The sequence below is a fragment of the Microcaecilia unicolor genome, chromosome 10 (genome assembly GCF_901765095.1).
Source record: "Microcaecilia unicolor chromosome 10, aMicUni1.1, whole genome shotgun sequence".
In the NCBI taxonomy this organism is placed as follows: Eukaryota; Metazoa; Chordata; class Amphibia; order Gymnophiona; family Siphonopidae; genus Microcaecilia; species Microcaecilia unicolor.
This window is the reverse complement of record NC_044040.1, coordinates 171,748,371-171,769,521: the sequence shown is the minus strand read 5'-3', so window position 1 is coordinate 171,769,521 and position 21,151 is coordinate 171,748,371. Positions and strand designations below refer to the sequence as shown.

The 21,151-nt window shown below is 49.5% G+C and overlaps 1 protein-coding gene across 1 annotated transcript in view; it reads left to right on the top strand.

The window, feature by feature from the left end:
* TRIP12 (thyroid hormone receptor interactor 12) overlaps nucleotides 1-21,151 on the top strand; it is a 470,187-nt gene that overhangs the window by 290,076 nt on the left and 158,960 nt on the right. Inside the window, 1 exon segment of the mRNA XM_030216098.1 lies at nucleotides 569-743. Within this exon segment, the coding sequence (XP_030071958.1) occupies nucleotides 569-743 (175 nt within the window).

Sequence of the window (21,151 nt, the reverse complement as noted above, 5' to 3'; positions counted from 1 at the left end):
TGTGAACTGTCTTATTCTGTGTGCCATGTCCAGTGACCTGTATTTGTTATGTATGTTGCCAAGTTTAACTGTTTAGTAATAAAATGTCCATTTTAAAATCTCTGCTGATCAGAGGTTGGGGGTACTCCGTTGAAATTTTTTCGACTTGGGGGGTATGGGTCTTGAAGTTGAGAAACACTGCTTTAGATTGTATACCATTGGAGAAGTCTTTTCTGTTCTTCAGATATTTTTTCTGCTTGTCTCCTTATCCTTCATGCGGTGTCATGATTATTGACACTGTATGAAATTTAAAAAATGAGAGCAGAAATTTGAAAACAGAACTTTTCTTTAAAACTGTCCAATTTTATAATGTAAACTGTTATATAAATTAAGTAAAAACTTTCTAATAAATGTGAAAGATTATTATTTTTTAAACAGTTTCTACTTTTCTCAAAATCTTGCATAGAAGGTTCTGAAATATGGAAGCTTTGATGGAATAAGAGAACTAAGTTTCATTTAATTCACTCTTAACTTACAATTATATGAGTTCTGTACTAGAATGTTAATTGTGGTTTTCATTTCTTTGAAGCTAAAAGCCCTACATCTACACAGTCACCCAAATCATCTTTCCTGGCAAGCCTAAATCCTAAAACATGGGGAAGAGTAAGCGCACAGTCCAACAGCAACAACATTGAACCAGCACGTTCAGCAGGTGTCAGTGGGCTTGCTAGAGTTGCCTCAAAGGATACTATATCCAACAACAGGTAAAATAAATCAAGTTTCCTGCTTGTTTCTTACTTTTTTTTATATATGTAAGGTATTTTATCAGGAAAATATTATAAATGTAAATAAATATGTACTTTATCCGAGGACAAGTAGGCTTCAATATTCTCACAATTGGGTAGACGCGATCCTGCATTGTCTGGTTCGGCAAAATTCCAGAGGAAAAATCTAGAGTTCCTTGTCATCAAGCAGATGAATCCATTACAAATGGGTTGTGTCCACCTACCAGCAGGGGGAGAATAGAGAGCACTGAAAAACCATAGTACCTCTTGGCCAGCTAGCTCCATCTGCCTCTCAGTATTCTCTATCTCCTCAGCAGGGTGGACGCAGCTTATTCAGCTCCTTCAGAAATCTGCCTGGGGTGGCTCCTGTGCTTTGGCCAGTTGTAGCAGGGGTGTTGTGGTTGGTGGTAACCACTTTAAAGGCACATAGGTTCGCCCTTTCCCTGCCTTACCCGGCCCCCTATGTGGATGCAGGCATATAGGTTTGCCCTTTTCCCTGCCTTTCCCACACTCTTCTGTGTGGATGCAGGCACATTGGTTTGTTCTTTCCCTGCCTTTCCCACTCTACTGAACCTCCGGAGTGCCTCTGTAGCTGCTGCCTCTAACTTTCCTCACAGCGTAAAAAAAAAAAAAACGTGACGTGCTTGTTAGCGCTGCGATTCTGAGGCTTCCTTCTGTTTGTGCAGCGTGACCGGAGCTCTGGGACTCGGTCTGGTGAGGTAAGAGAGTCTTGTAGCTCCTCTGGGGAGGGCCCGCGATTGGGGTGTTTTTGGCGTGAATCTGCCATTTTAAAATTTTCCGCCATTTTCGGCGATGGCTGCAGAGGTTGTTAAGCACTGTTCACGTTGTGGCAAGCGCAGATCAGCAGTGGGGCTCTGTAAATCGTGCTCTTCAGACGTCAGAGCTGGTACGAGCATGGCGAGCGATGTTTCTTCCCGCTTGGTGAAGCTGGCAGTGGGTGCCATTTTGGATGCGCTGCATGACTCGACCCCCACAGGAGCAGAGGGGTCTGAGGCTGGAGGGGAGCCTCGGATGGAGGCTACCAGAGGAGCTGCTTACCCCGGATTGGAACCGGGAGGCCAGGGTGAACCTTTCTCCCCTGAGTTTGTGTTGCTTTTACATAAAGCGTTCATGTTAAAAAGAGCTGTGCCGCAGATGTCTGACTTTGCGTTGCTACCTGGTTCCCCTCTGGTGGAGACTAGCCCGGGATTGCCATCAGGCGTTTTTTCCCCAGACAGCTGGCCGCAAGACAAGCGCAGAAGGGTAAATTCACCTTCAGAAAGTGGCGAACTCCCCCCCTCCCCCCCCCCCCCCCCCCCCCGTGGTTGGGCTGTGGGGATTCTGAGGGGTCTGGCAGGCCTTCGTGGTCCGAAGAGCCAGAGGAAGGTGTAGGATTGCCACTGGATCCAGATGATCCACTGCGGTTAGGATTTTCCACCGTGAGGAGCTGCCAGCGCTTATTTCTGATGCTTTGCAGACCCTCTCTATTGAGGATCCTGTGATGGGCGAAGCCTCCTCTGGTAATCTGAGGATGGCAAGTACTAAGAAGCCTTCTCGAGCCTTTCCTTTGCATGACTCCATCCAAGAGCTTATTTCGGCTCAATGGGCTGACCCTGAGGGGCCTTTGAAAGTTGCCAGGGCAATGGGGCACTTATACTCTCTCAGTGAGGAGCACTTGGCACGCTTGGCCTAAAGTGGATGCCCTAGTCACGGCTGTGACGAAAAAGATTACCCTCCGAGTAGAGGGAGGGGTCACCCTGAAGCAGGGGTGTGCTGGTAAATTGTTAACAGGGGGCTCTCTCTTGCCAGCAAAGTAAAAGAGAATTCAGGAGGGGCCCAAGCCCACATTTTGGGATCCATTTGTTAAAGTAGCCATGGAGAACCGGCTCCCAAAATTCTTAAAAACTTAACAAACGGCTCTCAAGAGCCTGTGAGAGCCTGCTCCAGCACACCACTGCCCTGAAGGACATGCAGGACCGACGTCTGGAATCAGCAATCAAACGGTCCTTTGAGATTTCAGGCCTAGCCTTACGGGCATCTGTGTGCAGTTGTTGTTCTGCTCGAGCCTGCCTCGCTTGGTTGCAACAGGCAGTGGAACAGCCCGGGGATGGAGCGGAGCCCCTTGCGGAGGTGGCACCTCGGACGGAGTCGGCCTTGTCATTTTTGTCTGACGCCCTCTATAATCTGGTCAGAGCTTCGGCTAAACAGATGGCTGTGGCGGTGGCCGCTCGTCGCCTTCTATGGCTACGGCATTGGGCGGCTGACATGACCTCTAAGCAAAGGTTGGTGAAGTTGCCCTTTCAAGGCCTTCTATTTGGTGAGGAGTTGGAGAAAGTTATCAAGGGCCTGGGGGATGCTAAACCCCAGCGCTTACCCGAGGATAGGCCGCGGCCTTCTTCCAAGGGTCAGGTGGTTCCAGACCTTGCTTCCGTGAAGCTAGAAGGTAACACCTGGGGCATTCTGCTGGGTTTACTTCACGTGCCCGCTTTCAGCAGAGGAACTCCTTTCGCTCAGACAATCGTTCCGCAGTGGCCAGCTTAAGACCTGGAGTTCATGGGTGACCCTCTCAATGATGGTGCGCCGGCCCACTCCTCAATTCCTGCAGTGGGAGGACGTCTTTCCCTCTTTTTCGAGGAATGGGTCAAGATTACCTCAGATCAGTGGGTTTTGAACCTGATCAGAGATGGCTACAGATTAGAATGCCCCGGTGAGAGACGTGTTTGTGGAGTCCCAATGCGCCTCTGCCGTCAAACGGGCGGCGGTAGAGGAGACCTTGCAAGGTTTGTTGCACCTCAGGGCGGTGGTCCCTGTGCCTCCCATCGAGATCGGCTACGGTCGTTACTCCATTTATTTTGTGGTGCCGCGAAAAGGAGGGTCTTTTCGGCCCATCCTCGACTTAAAGGAAGTCAACAAGTCACTAAGAGTGCGGCATTTTCGCATGGAAACCCTGCGCTCCGTCATTGCGGCGGTACAGCCAGGAGAGTTTCTCACGTCTCTGGACCTGAAAGAAGCCTACTTGCACATGACTATTTGGCCCCCGCACCAACGGTTTCTCCGGTTTGCGGTGTTGGGAAAACATTTCCAGTTTCGGGCCTTGCCTTTTGGCCTCACCACATCCCCGAACCTTTTCCAAGGTAATGGTGCTAGTAGCTGACTTTCTCAGGCGAGAGGGTATTCGGGTTCACCCGTACCTCGATGACTGGCTCATCAGAGCGGACTCTGCAGAAGAGAATCATCATGTGACAGCCAGAGTGGTCTCAGTACTTTAATCTCTGGGCTGGGTCGTGAATATATCCAAAAGTCACCTGACCCCCTCTCAATCTCTAGAATATTTGGGGGTCTGGTTCGACACAGCCTCGGGGGTTTGTCTTTCTACCCGAGCAAAGGTGGTGCAAGCTTCAGATTCAGGTCTGTCTGCTCCTGAGGATGCATCGCCCGCGAGCTTGGGACATACTCCAGTTGTTGGGGTCGATGACGGCCACCTTGGAAGTGGTGCCATGGGCGAGAGCGCACCTGAGAACTCTGCAGTGTTCCCTGCTTCAGCGATGGTCTCCAATATCTCAGGATTACCAGCGCAGACTCACGTGGTTCCCTGCGGCCCGGCTCAGTATGGAGTGGTGGCTCTCAGACAGCATGCTGCGGCGAGGAATGCCGCTAGCACTCCCCGATTGGTGTCTGGTGGTAACAGATGCCAGCCTTCAGGGCTGGGGAGCACATTGCCAGGGAAGGCATACCCAAGGTCTCTGGACACCCGAGGAGTCGGAATGGTCCATCAATCGCTTGGAGTTGAAAGCGATATTCCAGGTGCTCCTGGCCTTTCACTTGACCCTGGAAGGACTGGCTGTCAGAGTTCTGTCGGACAATACGACAGCAATGGCCTACATAAATCGACAAGACGGCACTCAGTGCAGAGCACTGGCCGTGCAGGCCGCGCAGATTTGCCACTGGGCCAAGCTACATCTGCAGTTTCTGTCAGCAGCTCACATAGCAGGTCAGAGCAACGTGCAAACCGATTATCTGAGCAGGCATCAAATCAACCCAGCAGAGTGGGAATTGGCAGATGAAGTGTTCCTTCAGATCTGTACCAAATGGGGAACGCCCGTAGCGGATCTTATGGCGTCAAGCGCAAATGCCAAAGTCCCGTGCTTTTACAGCAGACAGAGAGATCCTCGCTCGGCGGGGTTGGATGCCTTGGCTCAGCCCTGGCCTCGGCCCTCCATGGCCCTTGATAGAGCGAGTACTCCTGCGGATTTGGCTACATCAAGGAGAGGTGGTTCTCATTGCCCTGGATTGGCCCAGGCGGCCGTGGTATGCGGATCTCCGGCGGATGCTGGTGGAGGCTCCCCTTCCTTTGCCGCTGGTACCGAATCTGTTGTCACAGGGGCTGGTAACCATGGAGGACGCCTGCTGCTTTGGTCTTACGGCATGGCTATTGAGAGGGCGCAATTGAGAGACAAGGGCTATTCCAACAAGGTCATCTCCACTCTCCTTCAGGCCCACAAGCATTCCACTTCCGTTGCCTATGCTCGGATTTGGCGCCAGTTTGAGGCTTGGTGTGCTGCTAAAGCGATTACACCCATGCGGGCTTCTGTCTTGCTGATACTTTTTGCAGGATGGTTTACAAAAAGGCTTGGCCTATAATTCCCTCCGTGTTCAAGTGGCAGCCTTAGCATGTTTTCGGGGGAAGGTGGCTGGACTCTCCCTGGCTGCTTATCCGGATGTGGCACGGTTTCTTAGAGGGGTGCTTCGGCTCCGTCCTCCCGTGCAGGCTCCGTGTCCAGCCTTGAACCTGGGGTTAGTTTTAAAGGCCCTTCAGGGTTCGCCCTTCGAGCCACTTAGGCGAGCTTTGGAGAAGGATGTGACTCTAAAGAAGGTCTTTTTGGTGGCCATTACATCGGCGAGATGGGTATCTGAGCTCCAGGCGCTGTCCTGTCGAGACCCATTTCTGCAATTCTCAGAGTCCGGAGTTATGGTACGTACTGTGCCTTCCTTCCCTGCCTAAGGTGGTTTCAGCGTTTCACCTAAACCAGCCTATTTTCCTGCCCTCTTTTTCTAGAGAGGAGTTTCCGGAATCTTTTGGGCAATTGCACCTTCTAGATGTGCGAAGGGCTCTGTTGCAATATCTGCGCATGTCAAATGCTTTCAGGACCTATGATCACCTTTTTGTTTTGTTGTCAGGTCCTCGCAGAGGGTCTCCAGCGTCTAAAGCTACTCTGGCTCGTAGGCTCAAAGAAGCTATTTTTTCAGTATATCTGCTGTCTGGCCGGCCTCCACCTGAAGCCTTTACGGCACATTCTACAAGAGCGATTTCCTCTTCTTGGGCTGAAACTGGAGCACTCTCCAAGAGATTTGCAGTGCAGCGACATGGGCGTCTTAAGCTCTCATTTGCCCGACGTTAGAGGCTGGATGTGGCTGCCAGGAGGGATGCGCATTTTGGAGCACAAGTGCTGGCGCGTGGTGTGGCCTGTTCCCACCCTATCTAGGGATTGCTTTGATACATCCCATTCGTAATGGATTCATCTGTATGATGACAAGGAAGGGAAAATTAGGTTCTTGCCTTGGTAATTTTCTTTCCTTTAGTCGTAGCAGATGAATCCATGAGCCCTCCCTGATTGATTGTTTGATTAATGCTGTTTTGGGTTCAGTTTTTCCTGTAGATATGTTTCCTCATTGGGAGAAGTTGGAAAACAGTCTTCAGGATTAATGTTCTGTTACAGGAGGTTGAGTTCGTCCCTCCTTTGAATTACTGCTCCTGTTCTGGGGCGTTCGTTCACTGTGAGGAAAGTTCATGTTGTTCTACTTTGCGGTTTAACACTGCTTTGGAAGCTTCAAATACTGAGAGGCAGATGGAGCTAGCTGGCCAAGAGGCACTATGGTTTTTCAGTGCTCTCTATCTCCCCTGCTGGTAGGTGGACACAACCCATTCATAATGGATTCATCTGCTATGACTAAAGGAAAGAAAATTACCAAGGTAAGAACCTAATTTTCCCTTTTGAGGAGCGCAGGCTACGCTCCAACACACATGCGCGAGTGCCTTCCCGCCTGCCACACGAACGTGCCTCTTCAGTTTAATTTTTTCCGCATGAGAAGCAGCTGTGTTTCTCTACTCACATGCCTGGTAGAGCGGTTTTTGTGAGTTCCTTTCGGTGGTTTTTGTACCCGCTTTCTTCTTTCTTTCTTTTTCTTTGTGTTAAAAGCTTTTCCTTTATTTCTAGTTTATTTGCCCCGCGTCTAAGTTTCCTCTCTTTTTTGACACGGGCCGCTTTTAGGTCTGCCCGGTTGGGTCACTCCATTTGTGCCTTTCCCATTTTTTAGGCACCATCGCGACTTTTAATTTTGCCAAAGCCATTGTTCTTTCCATGTCCACGAAGACTCTCAGTGGCTTCGAGCATTGTACCCGATGCAACCGGACCATCTCAGGGAAGGTGACCTATTCTTGATGTCTTCAGTGCCTCGGGCCCGAACATAACCCTGCCACCTGTGTCCTTTGTCTTCATATGAAGAAAAGGACCCAGGTTTCTTGGAGGCTGAACACACGAAGATTTTTGGAGCCCGGTCTGGTTCTTTGACGTTGGCATCAGCATTGAAGTCTGAGGCGTTGACATTGAGTGTTGCACCAGCATCAGGAGTCACGGTAAGAATGGCTGCTTCGAGACCTTGGGAGCAGTTGAGCCATCAAGTGGGTCTCCACTTGTCTTGAGCCCTCCTGCTATGCAGCCCCCCCCCCCCCCCCCCCCGGGGACCATCTATCGTCGGACCCAAACTTGAGGTGACGTGAAGATTCGATGTTGGCCTCGTCGGCACCGAGGAGCATCGGTGACATGCATCGGGTGAAGGCCAAGAAGCACCGTCACCGATCTCCATCAACACTTGGTCCCAGGAGCTCCAGGGCGCTGAGGGAATCTGCACCCAAGAAGCGTCGACACCAGGAGGACTGCTCCCCCTCCATCCAGGAAGTGCTGATGCTTGCGTCTCCTAGTAGCCGAGCTCCTGCTCTTGCACTGACCTCGGCGGTTCTGCAGCCTGAGCTCCAGCCGGCTCCTCAGCCTATCCCGATGGCAGCCCTCGATGAGCGTATTTGGGCCTTGCTCCCTAAGCTTCTGGACGGTCTCATTCAGCAATGTGCATCGGCATTGGGGGTGCTTGCGCCTGCCATGCCTTCTGCTGCAGCTCCGCCTGGCACTGAGCCCGCTGTGTCACCGGCACCACTTGCGGGCCCCACTGTCGACTACCACCCAGGCTGGCACCCCCTCAACGACCGTGGAGAAAGCTTCGAAGGAGTTGAGACAGGAACCAGTTCCTCGATGCTGTTCTCAAGGGTATGGATACTCAACGTTGAAGTGGGCCCATTTTCGGGTATCACTTGGGGGGTATCCCCTCTGTCCCTGTGGTCCCAAAGAAGATTGACACCCATTATTGGATCCACGGAGAACCTGGTTTGGTTACCTCACGATTCCATGGTGGTGGATGCTGCTCTCAAGAGAGCCAGGAGTACTAGGGACTATGCCTCAGCTCCCCCAGGCAGGGAAGCTAGGACCCTGGACTCTTTTGGGGGAAAGATGTATCAGGCCTCTATGCTCATCGCCCGTATCCAATCATACTAGGTCTTCACAAGCATGTACTTCCGGAACTCGGTGTGGCAGCTGTCAGACTTGGTCGATGCACTCCCTCCGGAGCAGGCTGAGCCATTTCGCCAGTTGGTCAAGCAGCAGAAGGCATGTCACAAGTTCTTGGCCAGGGGCACTTATGACATCTTTGACGTGGCATACAGTTGGTCAAGCAGCAGAAGGCATGTCACAAGTTCTTGGCCAGGGGCACTTATGACATCTTTGACGTGGCATACAGGATCTCTGCCCAAGGTATAGCAATGCACAGACTCTCATGGCTGTGTTTCTGACCTGGAACCTTCTGTTCAGCAGAGGTTGGCGGATGCCTCTTGCTGGGGAATAATCTTTTTGGAGAGAAGGTCGAGGAGGTTGCTGACCAAATCAAGAAGCATACTGATGCTATGTCTTCTCTCTCCCGCTGGGCGTCTTCTGCAACTGCCTCCCCATTCAGGAGGTATTTCGGTAAGCCACAGAGTGCTCCCTATTCCTATTCTAGGCGTAGGTACGCTTCTGCGACTCACCAGCCTGCTCACGCTCAGCCCCAGTGTGTTCATTCTCATCAACAGCGTGTGCCCAGGGCCCCTGCTGCTCCCCAGCAAAAGTAAAGGGATGAGCTTTTGACTGGCTCCAGCAGAGCATAGCTGCAGTCAGTGTTTGTCCCGGATGACTTGCCAGTTTTGAGGAGGTCAACGTTTTTTCACTGAAGGTGGCCTCTCATAACCTCCGACCAGTGGGTTCTTCAAATAGTCCAGCTCAGGTGCACCCTCAATTTGCTTTCCAAACCTCCAAATTATCCACAGAGAGCCCATTCAGCTCTCAGCACAAGCAGGTACTTGTAGAGGAACTCTCTGCCCTTCTAAAGGTTCACCAGGGGAAGAAAGGCAGGGATTCTATTCCAGGTACTTCCTTGTGCAGAAAAAGACGGGGGATGCGTCCCATCCTAGACCTAAGGGCACTGAACAAATTCCTAGTCTGAGAAAAGTTCAGGATGGTTTCCCTGGGTACCCTTCTTCTCATGATTTAGGAATACAATTGAATATGCTCTCTGGATTTGAAGGATGCATATACACACATTACGATACTTCCAGCCCACCGGTAGTATCTTCGGTTTTGGCCGGTTTCAGTACCACGTGTTGCCTTTTGGCCTTGTGTCAGCTCCCAGGGTCTTTGCAAAGTGTCTAGCAGTAGTCACAGCGTCGCTACGTAGACTGGGAGTTCATGTGTTCCCTTATGTCAATGATTGGCTGATGAAAAGCACCTTGTAGGAATTGGCTGATGAAAAGCACCTTGGAGGATGGTGCTCAGGAGTCCATGAGGATGACTATTCGGGTGCTGTAACTACTAGGGTTTATCAGCTACCCCAAGTCCCATTTCCATCTAGTTCAACAATTGGAATTCATAGGAGCCCTGCTCAATACAAAGACTGTCCGAGCCTACCTCCCGGAGACACATGTGGACAACCTTCTTTCCCTTGCATCCAAGGTTCTGGCATCGCAGCAGGTCACAGCTCGGCAGATGTTGAGATTGTTGGGCCACATGGCTTCTATAGTGTGTTACACCCAGGGCACGTCTACACATGAGATCTGCTCAATGTACCCTAGCTTCTCAGTGGTATCAAGCCACGGGAAATCTAGAAGATGTCATCCAAGTGTTTCCGGAGCTTATGCGCTCTCTTCAATGGTGGACAATTCAGTCCAATTTGACCTTGGGACTTCCATTCCAAATTCCTCATCTTCAAAAAGTGCTGACGATGGCTGCATCTCTCCTGGGTTGGGGAGCTCATGTAGATGGGTTTCACACTCAAGAAGCTTGGTCTTTCCAGGAAACAAATTTTCAGATTGCTCCTGGAGCTCCGAGCAATCTGGAATGCTCTAAAGGCTTTGAGATCAGCTGTCCCATCAAATTGTTTTCATTCAAACAGACAATCAGTTTGCAATGTATTACACCAACAAGCAGGGGGGCACCAGATCTTGCCTTCTGTGTCAGGAAGCCGTCCAGATGTGGCATTGGGCTCGCCAATGAGGCATGTTTCTCCAAGCCACTTATCTGGTTGGGCGTAAACAATGACCTGGCCGACAGGCTGAGCAGGATAATGCAACTGCACAAGTGGTCTCTAAATATGGGCATAGCCCACATGATCTTCTGAGCATGGGGCACCCCCTCGGTGGATCTTTTTGGCCACTCAGATAAACTACAAAGTCCCTCAGTTCTGTTCCAGGCTTCAGGCCCACAACAGACTAGCATCTGATGCCTTTCTTTTACATTGGGGGACAGGTCTTCTGTATGCACATCCTCTGATACGTCTAGTGGGAAAACCTTTGTTGAAACTCGAGCAAGACCATGGAACCACGATTCTGATCTCACTGTACTGGCCATGGCAGAAATGGTTCCCTCTTCTTCTGGAATTGACTTCTGAAGAACCGTGGAGATTGGAGTGTTTTCTGACTCTCATTACACAGAATGAGGGGTCACTTCTACATCCCAACCTCCAGTCTCTGGCTTTCACGGCCTGGATGTTGAGAGCTTAGAATTTGCTTTCTTTGGTCTTTCGGAGGGTGTCTCCCAGGTCTTGCTGTCTTCCAGGAAAGATTCCACTTCGAGGTGTTGTTCTTTTAAATGGAGGAGGTTTGCCATCTGGTGTGACAGCAGGGCCATAGATCCCCTATCTTGTCCTACACAGACTGCTTGAATACCTTCTACACTTATCAAAGTCTGGTCTCAAGACCAAATCCGGTAGGATTCACCTTAGTGCAATTAGGCTTACCTTCTTCACGATGATAAGCACTATCTCTAGATAGCCTTTAGTTGTTCGCTTTACGAGAAGTTTGCTTTTGTCAGAGCCCCCTGTCAAATCTCCACCAGTGTCATGTGATCTCAACGTCATGCTCACCCAGCTGATGAAAGCTCCTTTTGAGCCACTGATTTCCTGCTATCTTAAGTACTTGACCTGGAAGGTCATTTTCTTGGTGACTGTTACTTAAGCTCGTAGGGTCAGTGAGCTTCAGCCCTTAGTAGTGGATGCACCTTATAGTACGCTTCATCACAACAGAGTAGTCCTCCACTCGCACCCCAAGTTCCTGCTGAAGGTGGTGTCTGAGTTCCATCTGAAAGTCTATTTTCTTGTCAACATTCTTTCCCCAGCCTCATGCTCATCCTGGCGAACGCAGCTTGCACAAATTGTATTTTAAGAGAACATTGACCTTTTATATGGAGCCTACAAAGCCCTGCAGACAGTTCGCCCAGCTTTTTGTTTCTTTTGATCCCAACAGGATGAGGGTCGCTTCGGGAAATGCACCATATCCAATTAGCTAGCAGATTGCATTTCCTTCGCTTATGCCCAGGCTGGGCTGATTTTGGAGGGCCGTATCACGGCTCATAATGTTAGAGCCATGGCTGCGTCAGTAGGCCACTTGAAAGCAGCCTCCATTGAAGACAGTTGCAAGGCTGCAACGTGGTCTTCAGTCTATGCATTCACATCTCACTACTGCCTTGAGCAGGATACCCGACGCAGCAGTCAGTGTTGCAGAATCTGCTTGGGGTCTAGAATCCAACTACATCCTCCTAGGCCTGTTTTATTCTGTTACAGGCTGCACTCTCATCTAGTTTGTATATAGTTTCAGGTTAAGTCCTCACTGTTCTGAGGCCCAATTGACCATTGTTTGTTTTGGGTGAGCCTTGATGCTAGGGATTCTCCACTTGTGAGAGAATAGTGAAGCCTGCTTGACCTCGAAGAAAGCGAAGATACTTACTTGTAGCAGGTATTCTACGAGGACAGCAGTCTACATATTCTCAGAATCCCGGCCTCCCCCCCCCCCCCCCTTGGTGTTGTCTCTTCTGTATTCTTCTTTGTTGTCGCTTGATATTAAACTGAAGATGCACGTTCGCACGGCAGGTGGGAAGGCACTCATGCATGCGCGCTGGAGCGTGGCCCACGCTGCTCAAAGCTCTAGATTTTTTTCCTTGGCAATTTTGCCGAACCGGACGATGCAGGATCACGTCTACCCACTTGTGAGAATATGAAGCCTGCTGTCCTCAGAATACGTGCTTACAATTAGTTCAATTAGTTGTCAGTTAATTTGTCTCCTTGTGATCTTGGGTAAATCATTTAACCCTCTATTGCCTCAAGTACAAACTTAGATCTCGTATCCTGCTAGACCAGTCCATAAGATGGGTTATGTCCCTTCATCTTCAGATGGAGGCAGAGAACTTCAAGATTTCAATGATGACTTCACTATAAGATGTGCAACTAGGGACCTTCCAGTATTTCTCTGTCTCCAGCAGTTGATGAAGGTAGACTGGTGCAGTAAGATTTTATCTGTATCTGGTGTATTAGACACCCCAGACCTTTTACTACCACTCTTGGTTAGTGGTTGATGTCTTCCTGGGGCACTCCCTTCCACGGTTTAGCCACAGCCAGACGACTGGTTGAGATGAGAATTTTTTTTTCTGTTAGTCAGTCTGAAGCCTGGGACCATGGGCTCTTGTTCTCAGGGCTGATCTGCTTCAGAGCCCAGCAGCAGGGGTAAGGTCCTCCTGCCGGCTTTGAAAAGGAAGAGGAAAAAGGGGCTTTTTTATTTCTTCCTCATTGGGGACTCTGGGGCCCATCTAGAAAGCTGCTATTCGCTGCAGCAGGCTGTTAACGAGCAGTGTACATGCTTGTTATGGCCTGCATTATGCAAGAAGGGGTTTAGCGATGAAATTAACTCACACAGTAGGTATCAGTGCACAGCATATTAAAATGCATGGTAAGCAGGCTATTAGCTGATCCTCAGCAATGCAGAGAAACTAATAACCTGTGCACTGTCTGCAATGTGATAAATTTACTGCTAGGTCTGAAGCAGTGCAGAAGTGTTAGGGGAAGCCCCCAACTCAAGCACCCTGCCCCTGGCAGCTTTCTACATTCTTCCCTGGAAATCTGCCACCCTCCCTCTAACCAAAAGGTTGAGTTGCTCCTGTTTTCATAGTGTCCCTCTAGACAGGCACAGATAAGTTATGCACTCATATCAGCAGATGGAAACTGAGAACCACTGAGTTTTCAAGTAAGCCTTATAAGTGAGTTGTGCAGTCCCTTGAAAACCAGTCTGTTCTCAGTCTCAGCAGATGGTAGGAGTGGTAAGCCTGTTTTGTTCCCTTCATTTGTAAGTCGTGGTTGAATTTTTTTCCTTTTGTTAGGAGCTTTCTGCTTTTATACAAAAAAAAAAAATATATAGAGAAAGGAATCTCCTCTTGTGTTTCTATTGTACCGAAGGTTGAGGCCTGTGGGGATCTCTTAAGCCCTGGATCCCTTCCCCCTTTCCCCCTCTTGGGCTAGTTTGGGTGGTGTGTCTAAGCCTTCTCTGCCAGGGGGCAAACAGGTAACCTTGAGTTCCTGAGGGTCTGCAAGTTTAAAAAAAAAAGTTAGAGTAAAAGCAGTGGCTTACTTTGTGCTTAAAAGCAGCCTGCTCCCTTTAGCACTGCTGGTACCCTTGCTTCTGTTTCCTTTTCGGAGTGTCCTGGGGGTGGGGGGGGGGGGGGGTTCCACTATAAGTATTATTCTAATGTAGAGGACTCCGGTGCAATGGTTTCTTCTTCAGTTTCCTCTCTGGCACCAGGCCCTTCCTGTAGAGGCTCCTCGGCAGTTGGGGTGTCAGCTGCACAGTCGATAGTGGTGGCTCCTATCTTGACAGGAAATGCCAATGTTTTGCCGTTCGCGTCTGTGGCTTGAGTCCATTAAGAACTCCTCTCCTCAGCAGGGTGCTCCCCTCGGGCCAGGCCCCTCTGGAGTGAATTTCGTTCCTGATTTCGTCTTGGCCATGTACAAGGCCTTCTGCATATGTAAGGCCAATTGTCAGTGGGAGTAGCAGCAAGGGGGGGGCACCCTCTTCTTCCCCTTCGAAGTGTCAGTGAGTGGACTGGGAGGGGGTTGAACCTCTGGAGGACTCCCCACCGGAAGAAGAGCTGGACTGGATGGAGGGGGAAGGGTATGGATCAGTATCAGCAGTTATCTGAGGAAACCTGGATGAAGGAGTTGCTGCTTGGTGAGGACTCCTCCGTTGTTTGTATATTCATTGAGAGGAGTTGTAGGAACTTATCTATCAGGTCTTAGCAGTGTTGAAGTTTGAGGACGCTCCCAAACCCTCCACAGACAGTAGATCAACTTTTTTTGAAGGGCACAAGTAAGTCCGCCAGATCCTTTCCTATGCACCAGGATATTAGAGATGACACTCAGACTCAGTAGAACTCTCCTGATGCCCTATTCAAGTGGCTTGGACCTTGGTCCATCTGTACCCAATTCCAGAGCAGGATTGGGAACTATTGCAGCCTCCTATGGTGGTTGCGGTTGTTTCAGCAGTGACTAAGAAGAATACTGTCCCGGTGTATGGTGGGACCATCTTGAAGGACCCGCAGGATCGGTAGATGGAGGCTGTCTTGAAGCAGAGTTTTTTGATGTGGTGGTATTGCTGGACCAGGTAGCCAGAACCTGCTTTTGTTGGGAGTGAATCTTGGATAGGGAGTCAGATGATTGATCCTTTGTGGATCAGGAGGCTTCTAAGCTAGAGATGGGCTCTTCTTTTTTTTCTGTTGCTCTTTGACCATCTGCAGACATCTGCAAAGTCCATGGTGCGCAGTTTTGCGGCTCAGAGGGCTTTGTGGTTGCGAGTCTGGTTAATGAATGTGGCCTCTAAATCAAAGCTTAGTAAGTTTCCTTTTCAAGACAGTCTCTCCCAAGCTCTTCACTAACTTATCCAATCCCTCTCTAATCAAGAGACAAAGGTTCTGCATCTTCAAGAAGACAAGCCCAGAATGACTTTTTCATGGTTTTTCTGGCAAAGGGCGGTTTAGAGAGGCTTGCTGGTATAGGCCTGATAGAGGCGGTGGTTCCCAGTGAAGTCTTTTTTTCTAAAGAACACAATCTTTTCAAGGGGGTCACTGTGGTGGCCGAGACTCCAGTCTCTTGTCCTTGGGCCTTGGTTGAGCTTTCCAGTGAAGGTGTCCGGGTTCAGCTTCCCATCCCAGTAGGTGCAAGGTTGTGAGAATTTTATCAGAGGTGGCCCCAGATTACCTCAAATCAGTGGGTGCTAGAGGTAGTCTGCAAGGGGTATGCCCTGGAATTCACCCGTCCTTTGCCAGATGCCTTTCTGGAGTCTGTGTTGGGCATGTTGGAAGATCAGGGCCGTTCGGGAGACTCTTCAGGGGCGATCAGTAGTTCCAGTTCTCAGCAAAGAGTATGGCACAGGTTGTTAACCAATTTCCTTTGTGGTTCCCAAAAAGACGGGTTCCGTTCAGCCCATTCTGGATCTCAAGAGAGTGAACTGTGCACGTCACGTATCCTCCTTCCTTATGGAGACTTCATTGGTGATCTTTGCAGTACGGCCTGCAGAGTTCCTCACTTTGTTGGATTTGGCAGAGATTTACCTTCACATTCCCATTTGTCAGAGTCACCAGTTTCCTTTGTTTTGCTGTTGTATGTCAGCATTATCAGTTTTGTGCACTCCCTTTTGGTCTAGCTACTGCTCCTCGCATATTCTCCAAGGTAATGGTGGTGGCTGCAGCTCTTTGCCAGGAGGACATCTTGATTCACTCATATCTGGATGATTGGCTCATTCAGGCTAAGTCCTTTCAAGTGAGCATGAGAGTTACCAACTGGGTGGTGCGGGTTCTGTGATTCTTGGGCTGGTGGTCAATCTGGCCAAGAGACATCTAGTGCCGTCACAGAGCTTGGAATATTTAGAGGTGCATTTGCTGCTTCAGTCCCGGTGTCCTCAAGCCAGGGACTATCTGTAGGTCTTGGGCTCCATGGCAGCATCCCTGAAGGTGGTACAGGGGCTGGGGCTCACATAAGGCCTCTTCAGGCAGTTCTGTTTTCCAGCTGATCTCGGGTGCAGATCCTGGATTAACATCTCCCCCTTTGGAGCTTGGTGATGTGGTGGTGACCATTGATGCGAGTCTCTCCAGCTAGGGGGCTCACTTTATGACTCAGGTAGCTCAGGGACTGTGGTCAACCAAGGAGGCAGGTTGGTCTTTCAACAGCTGGAGACCAGGGCAATTCTTTTAGCATGGCTCGCATTCTAGGATCAGTAATGTGACAAGGCGTTGAAGATCTTGTTGGACAATCCGACTGCAGTGGCCTATGTCAATCGCTGGGGCGGCACGAAGATTAATTAGTTGACCCAGGAAGTAGCCCTCATAGTGGCATGGGCAGAGTGTCATTTGTCGGATCTATCCATGGTGCACATAGCAGGCATGGACAGCGTTCAAGCGGATTACCTCAGCAGGACTCTTCTAGATACCGGCGAGTGGCGTCTCAGTCAGGCCACTTTCACCCTCATCGTGAGCGAGTGGGGTCTCCCAGTCATGAACGGATGATGACCTTTCACAAAACCAAAGTTCCTCATTTTTTCAGCAGGAGGTGGGACAACTTGAGTGGAAGGATTGGATGCCCTGGTGCAGCCTTGGCCCTCAGTGGATCCTCTCTGTGTTTCCACTGTGGCCTCTCATCACCAGAGTGATCCAGAGAATAGAGCTCCGCAATGGGCCAGTAATTCTGGTGGCTCCGGATTGGCCTCACAGGGCTTGGTATGGGGATCAGGTACAGCTGGCTGTGGAGGTGTCACTCCATCTTGCCACCAAGAGATCTGCTGTTGCAGGGTTCTATGCGCAAGAAAGATTCTGCTCAATTTTGTCTTGCAGCTTGGCTCTTGAGAGGGTGCGTTTGAAGAAAGATGTCATGAAATGCCTAGCCACCCACCTGGGGCTACTCTGCGGCCACTTCTATCCCCAGCACAGCTCATGCCACCTGCATCTGCCGCTTGTTCTCTATATTTAGCACCCTTCTCCCACCGACTGGGTACCAACCGCCTCTGGGTGAGTCTCCCGCTCTCACATTTTCCCCAGTGATTCCTAGGTTACTGGGGCCATACTCCCAGTGGTCCCACAGTTCCTAGAAAGCACGCACAGACCCAACGCACAAACCTCAAAGATTCTTAGTCCAGACAGGCAGAGGCAATAAACTAAAAATATTTGTCATGAAAAATTAGAACACTGAACAGAAAAGGTGCAATCAGCAAAACAATAACGGGTAACTGAAACATGGATCAATTATAACACTATCTAAAAAAATTTTAACGATCTAAATAGTACCTAGAAAGATTAGGACAAATACTTCTCACATGTTATCAAATGTAACTGTTCACAGGGCCTCAGCAAAGAGATCCTTTTCTCTCTTCTCCCTGGCTAAGACTGGAGAAAAAGCCAGTACATCCTAGCTGAAATTGAGCTCCTGGGCCAATCAGAGCCCAAAAAAAAAAAGCTGGCCACATCACTGCAGGTTAAATTCTTCTCTGTGTGCTAACTAAAGAAGGAACAGTTATTTTAAACATAAACATGCACCACCTGCTGGCCAAACTAGGGATATACACTTCAAGAAATAATACAGTTTACAGGCAAAAAACCCACCGTTTTGTCACAAAAGGCTATTCGAGTTTGGTCATCTTGACTCTTGTATTCTAAAGAGTGTTGAACCTCACTTGCTTATGTATGGGTTTGGCACATCTTTTCAGGATCGGTGTAGAGACCACCATGTAGCTCCTTTGAAGGCTTCTCTGCTGCACATTCTGAGTTTTCTGGAAGTTGGGTTGGACAAGGGCCTTGCCTCATCTTCCCTTAAGGTTCAGATTGTGGCCCTGGCATGTTTTTGAGGTCTAATCAAGGGGAAGTACTTAGCCTGTCATCAGGATGGGGCTTGCTTCCTTCAGGGAGGGACGCTTCTTCATCTTCCCCCCTGTCCTTCTGTTCTCCCATGGGATCTTAACTTTGTTTTGTTGGCTTTGGTGTCCTCACCCTTTCAGCCACTGTCTTAAGTTGGTGTTTTCTATTGGCCGTGAATTTGGTGCGAAGAATTTCCAAATTGCAGGCCCTCCCCTTCTGAGAACCTTGTCTTTTGTTCTTCAAAGGTAAGGTGGAGCTCAGACCAGTCTCCATCTTTCTTCCCAAGGTCGTCTCAGGGTTTCATGTAAACCAGTTGGTGTCCCTGCCAGTGCTAGGAGCTCGGGTGCACTCTGAGGAGCAGCGTCATCTGCATTGCTTGGACATTTGGAGAGTGCTGCAGAGATATTTGCGGTGACTCAGTAATTTCACCAGTCGAAGCGTTTGTTCGTTCTAGTTGATGGTCATAGAAAGGGTGAGGAGGCTTCCAAGGTAATTGCCAGATGGATTAAGGGACAGTGAGTTAGGGTTATTTGCTCAATGGCAAGGTTGTCCCTTTGTTCCTGAAGGTTCACTCTTAGGGCTCAGGTGATGTCGTAGGTGAAGCACTCTTTGGTTCCTTCAATCGACATTTGCTAGGCGGCGGTCGTCACTGCATTCCTTTATAAGTCGTCATTGTTTGGATGTGCAGGTTTGGTGGGATGCAGCATTTGGAGTGAAAGTCTTGGAAGTAGGGCTCTGGGGGTCCCACCCTTGATTTTGTCATTGTTTTGGTACTTCCCATCTGTGCCAGTCTAGAGGGATGCTATAGAAGGAGAAATTAGGCTTACCCGCTAACTTGCTTTCCTTTAGTCCCTCTAGACCAGCACGTAGCCACGTCCCTCTAGCCTGCCCATATTGTTTACTGTCAAGTGTTAATGTGGTTGTCACTGGTTTTCCTTGTGGGCATCTGGGGTGTGGCTGCAAGGAGCTGCTTGTTTTGGGGGGGGATAATTTTGGGACTCTGCATGTTGAGAGGAGTACTCATGGTTGGTTTCATTTCTCTCTGCATCTCTGTCCTTTGAGATATCTGCTTGGCTATCTGTTGACTCATTTTCAAGTGACTGCACAGCTCACTTTTAGGCTTACTTGAAACTCAGTGGATCTCAGTCTCCATCTGCTGGTAGGAGTGCATAACCCATGTGTGTTGGTCTAGAGGGATTAAAGGAAATTAGCATGTAAAATCTAATTTCTCTTTTTCTCCTGTGCTAGGGATTCAGGCAGCAGTCTGTAACGTAGTCTGTGGTAGTTATGTGGCCAGGACAGTTCTCTGCTTGGTCCAGAGACTTCTGCTTTCCTGAGATGGCCCTTCTGAAATTGGAGGTGGCTTTCATTGTGGATGTCTTGTATGGTCCCATCTGTATTTCTTTCTGATTTGCTAGCTTTTGGCATATTGGCTCGCAGATGGTTGAGGCTGTAGAACTGGTTGGCAGATGCCATCTCTAAAGCGACACTCAAGAAGCTCCTTTTTGTAGGTTGTGTTCTTGGGAGGATCTGGGGAAGGCTAGATCTCAACACCTCCTGGAAGATGGGGGCTGGGACTCCAGGCCAGCTTTGGGTAGGTGTTGCTCTAGGGAATGAACGCATCCAAGAAGCGGTCTTCCTTTCATGCCTCAGCAGGCCATCATAAAGGCCAGCCCTTTGAGGGGACCAGAAGACAGGGAGATTTGGGGTCTTTCTCAGGTCTTCTCTGCAGTAGGGTCGGTTGGAGGCAGGCTTCAACTCTTTCACCAGGAATGGGCTCTCATTACTCAGGTCACTGGGTCCTTGTGGTTTACTACTACTAGTACTTATCATTTCTATAGCGCTACAAGGCATACGCAGCGCTGTATATCATACACAAAAAAAACAGTCCCTGCTCAAAGAGCTTACAATCTAGATAAGACAGAGCAATTAAGGGTAAGGGAATAAAGAGGTGAGGATAAAAAGGACAGGGCAAGTGAGCAGTGGTTAGGAGTCAAAAGCAGTGGTAAAGAGGTGGGCTTTAAGTTTGGACTTGAAAACAGCCAAAGACGGGGCTAGACGTACAGGTTCTGGAAGTTTATTCCAGGCGTGAGGTGCAGCAAGATAAAAGGAACGGAGTCTGGAATTAGCAGTAGAGGAGAAGGGGACAGATAAGAGAGATTTATCAACAGAACGGAGTACCCGAGGGGGGGCATAGGGAGAGACAAGAGTAGCTGGACTTCTTTCAAGTTAAGAAGGCCTGTCTGGACCTTCATGCAGTCCCCCTGCAGGGCAGATACTAAATGATGGGCGGTAGAAGAAACCCTATCACGTCTCCTAGGTAGAGTAACTGGGGGTTTGTTTTGATACCCATTAGGGGTTAATCTTCCTTTTGCAGACTCAAGTGAGCGAACTTTGGAGCCATCTTTATGCCCTCTATGATCTTCTGGGGCCAAGGATTTGGAATTGCTTGCAGTTGCTTGGTCTACGGCTGCAACCCTGTACATCCATGGTTCGGGGGCCCACATGCATCCACAACAAGGTGTCCTGTCTCACTGGTTTGATCTTCGGCTCCCCATTTACTGACCCTATGGCGTCACCAGGAGTAGTGGTCAGTTCACCATATCCTTGGGTGTTCACTTGGGCCCTCGGGACTGGATTGTAGTAACCATAAAGGCTACCTCAGAAGTTAGGGAGCTCACTGTCTAGACAGGGTAGCTCAGGGCCACTGGTTGCCAGTGAAAGTTGAATGAGCCATCAACTGACCTTGCGGCACTTCCTTCCTCTTTGGGATAGACCGATGTGGGTGATGTCCATCAATTCCACAGTGGAAAGTACCTGCATATAATGTAAATGTACCACAGATAAGCGGTATATCAAATCTATGACCTTTTAGTTGCACTGTATGTCAACAAGCAGCAAAAACCAGGAGCACTTCAGTCTACTTGGAAATAGACAAAACCCTATGTATGTGTGGAGGACAATCTCTTGGCTATTTCCATGGCCCATGTGGCGGGAGTGTGCAGGTGGGCAGACTCTGGATCTTGGAGAAATGGAAACTGTCTGGCAGCTTTCTGCCTAGTTGGTTCTCTGGCCTTTGACCTGATAGTAACT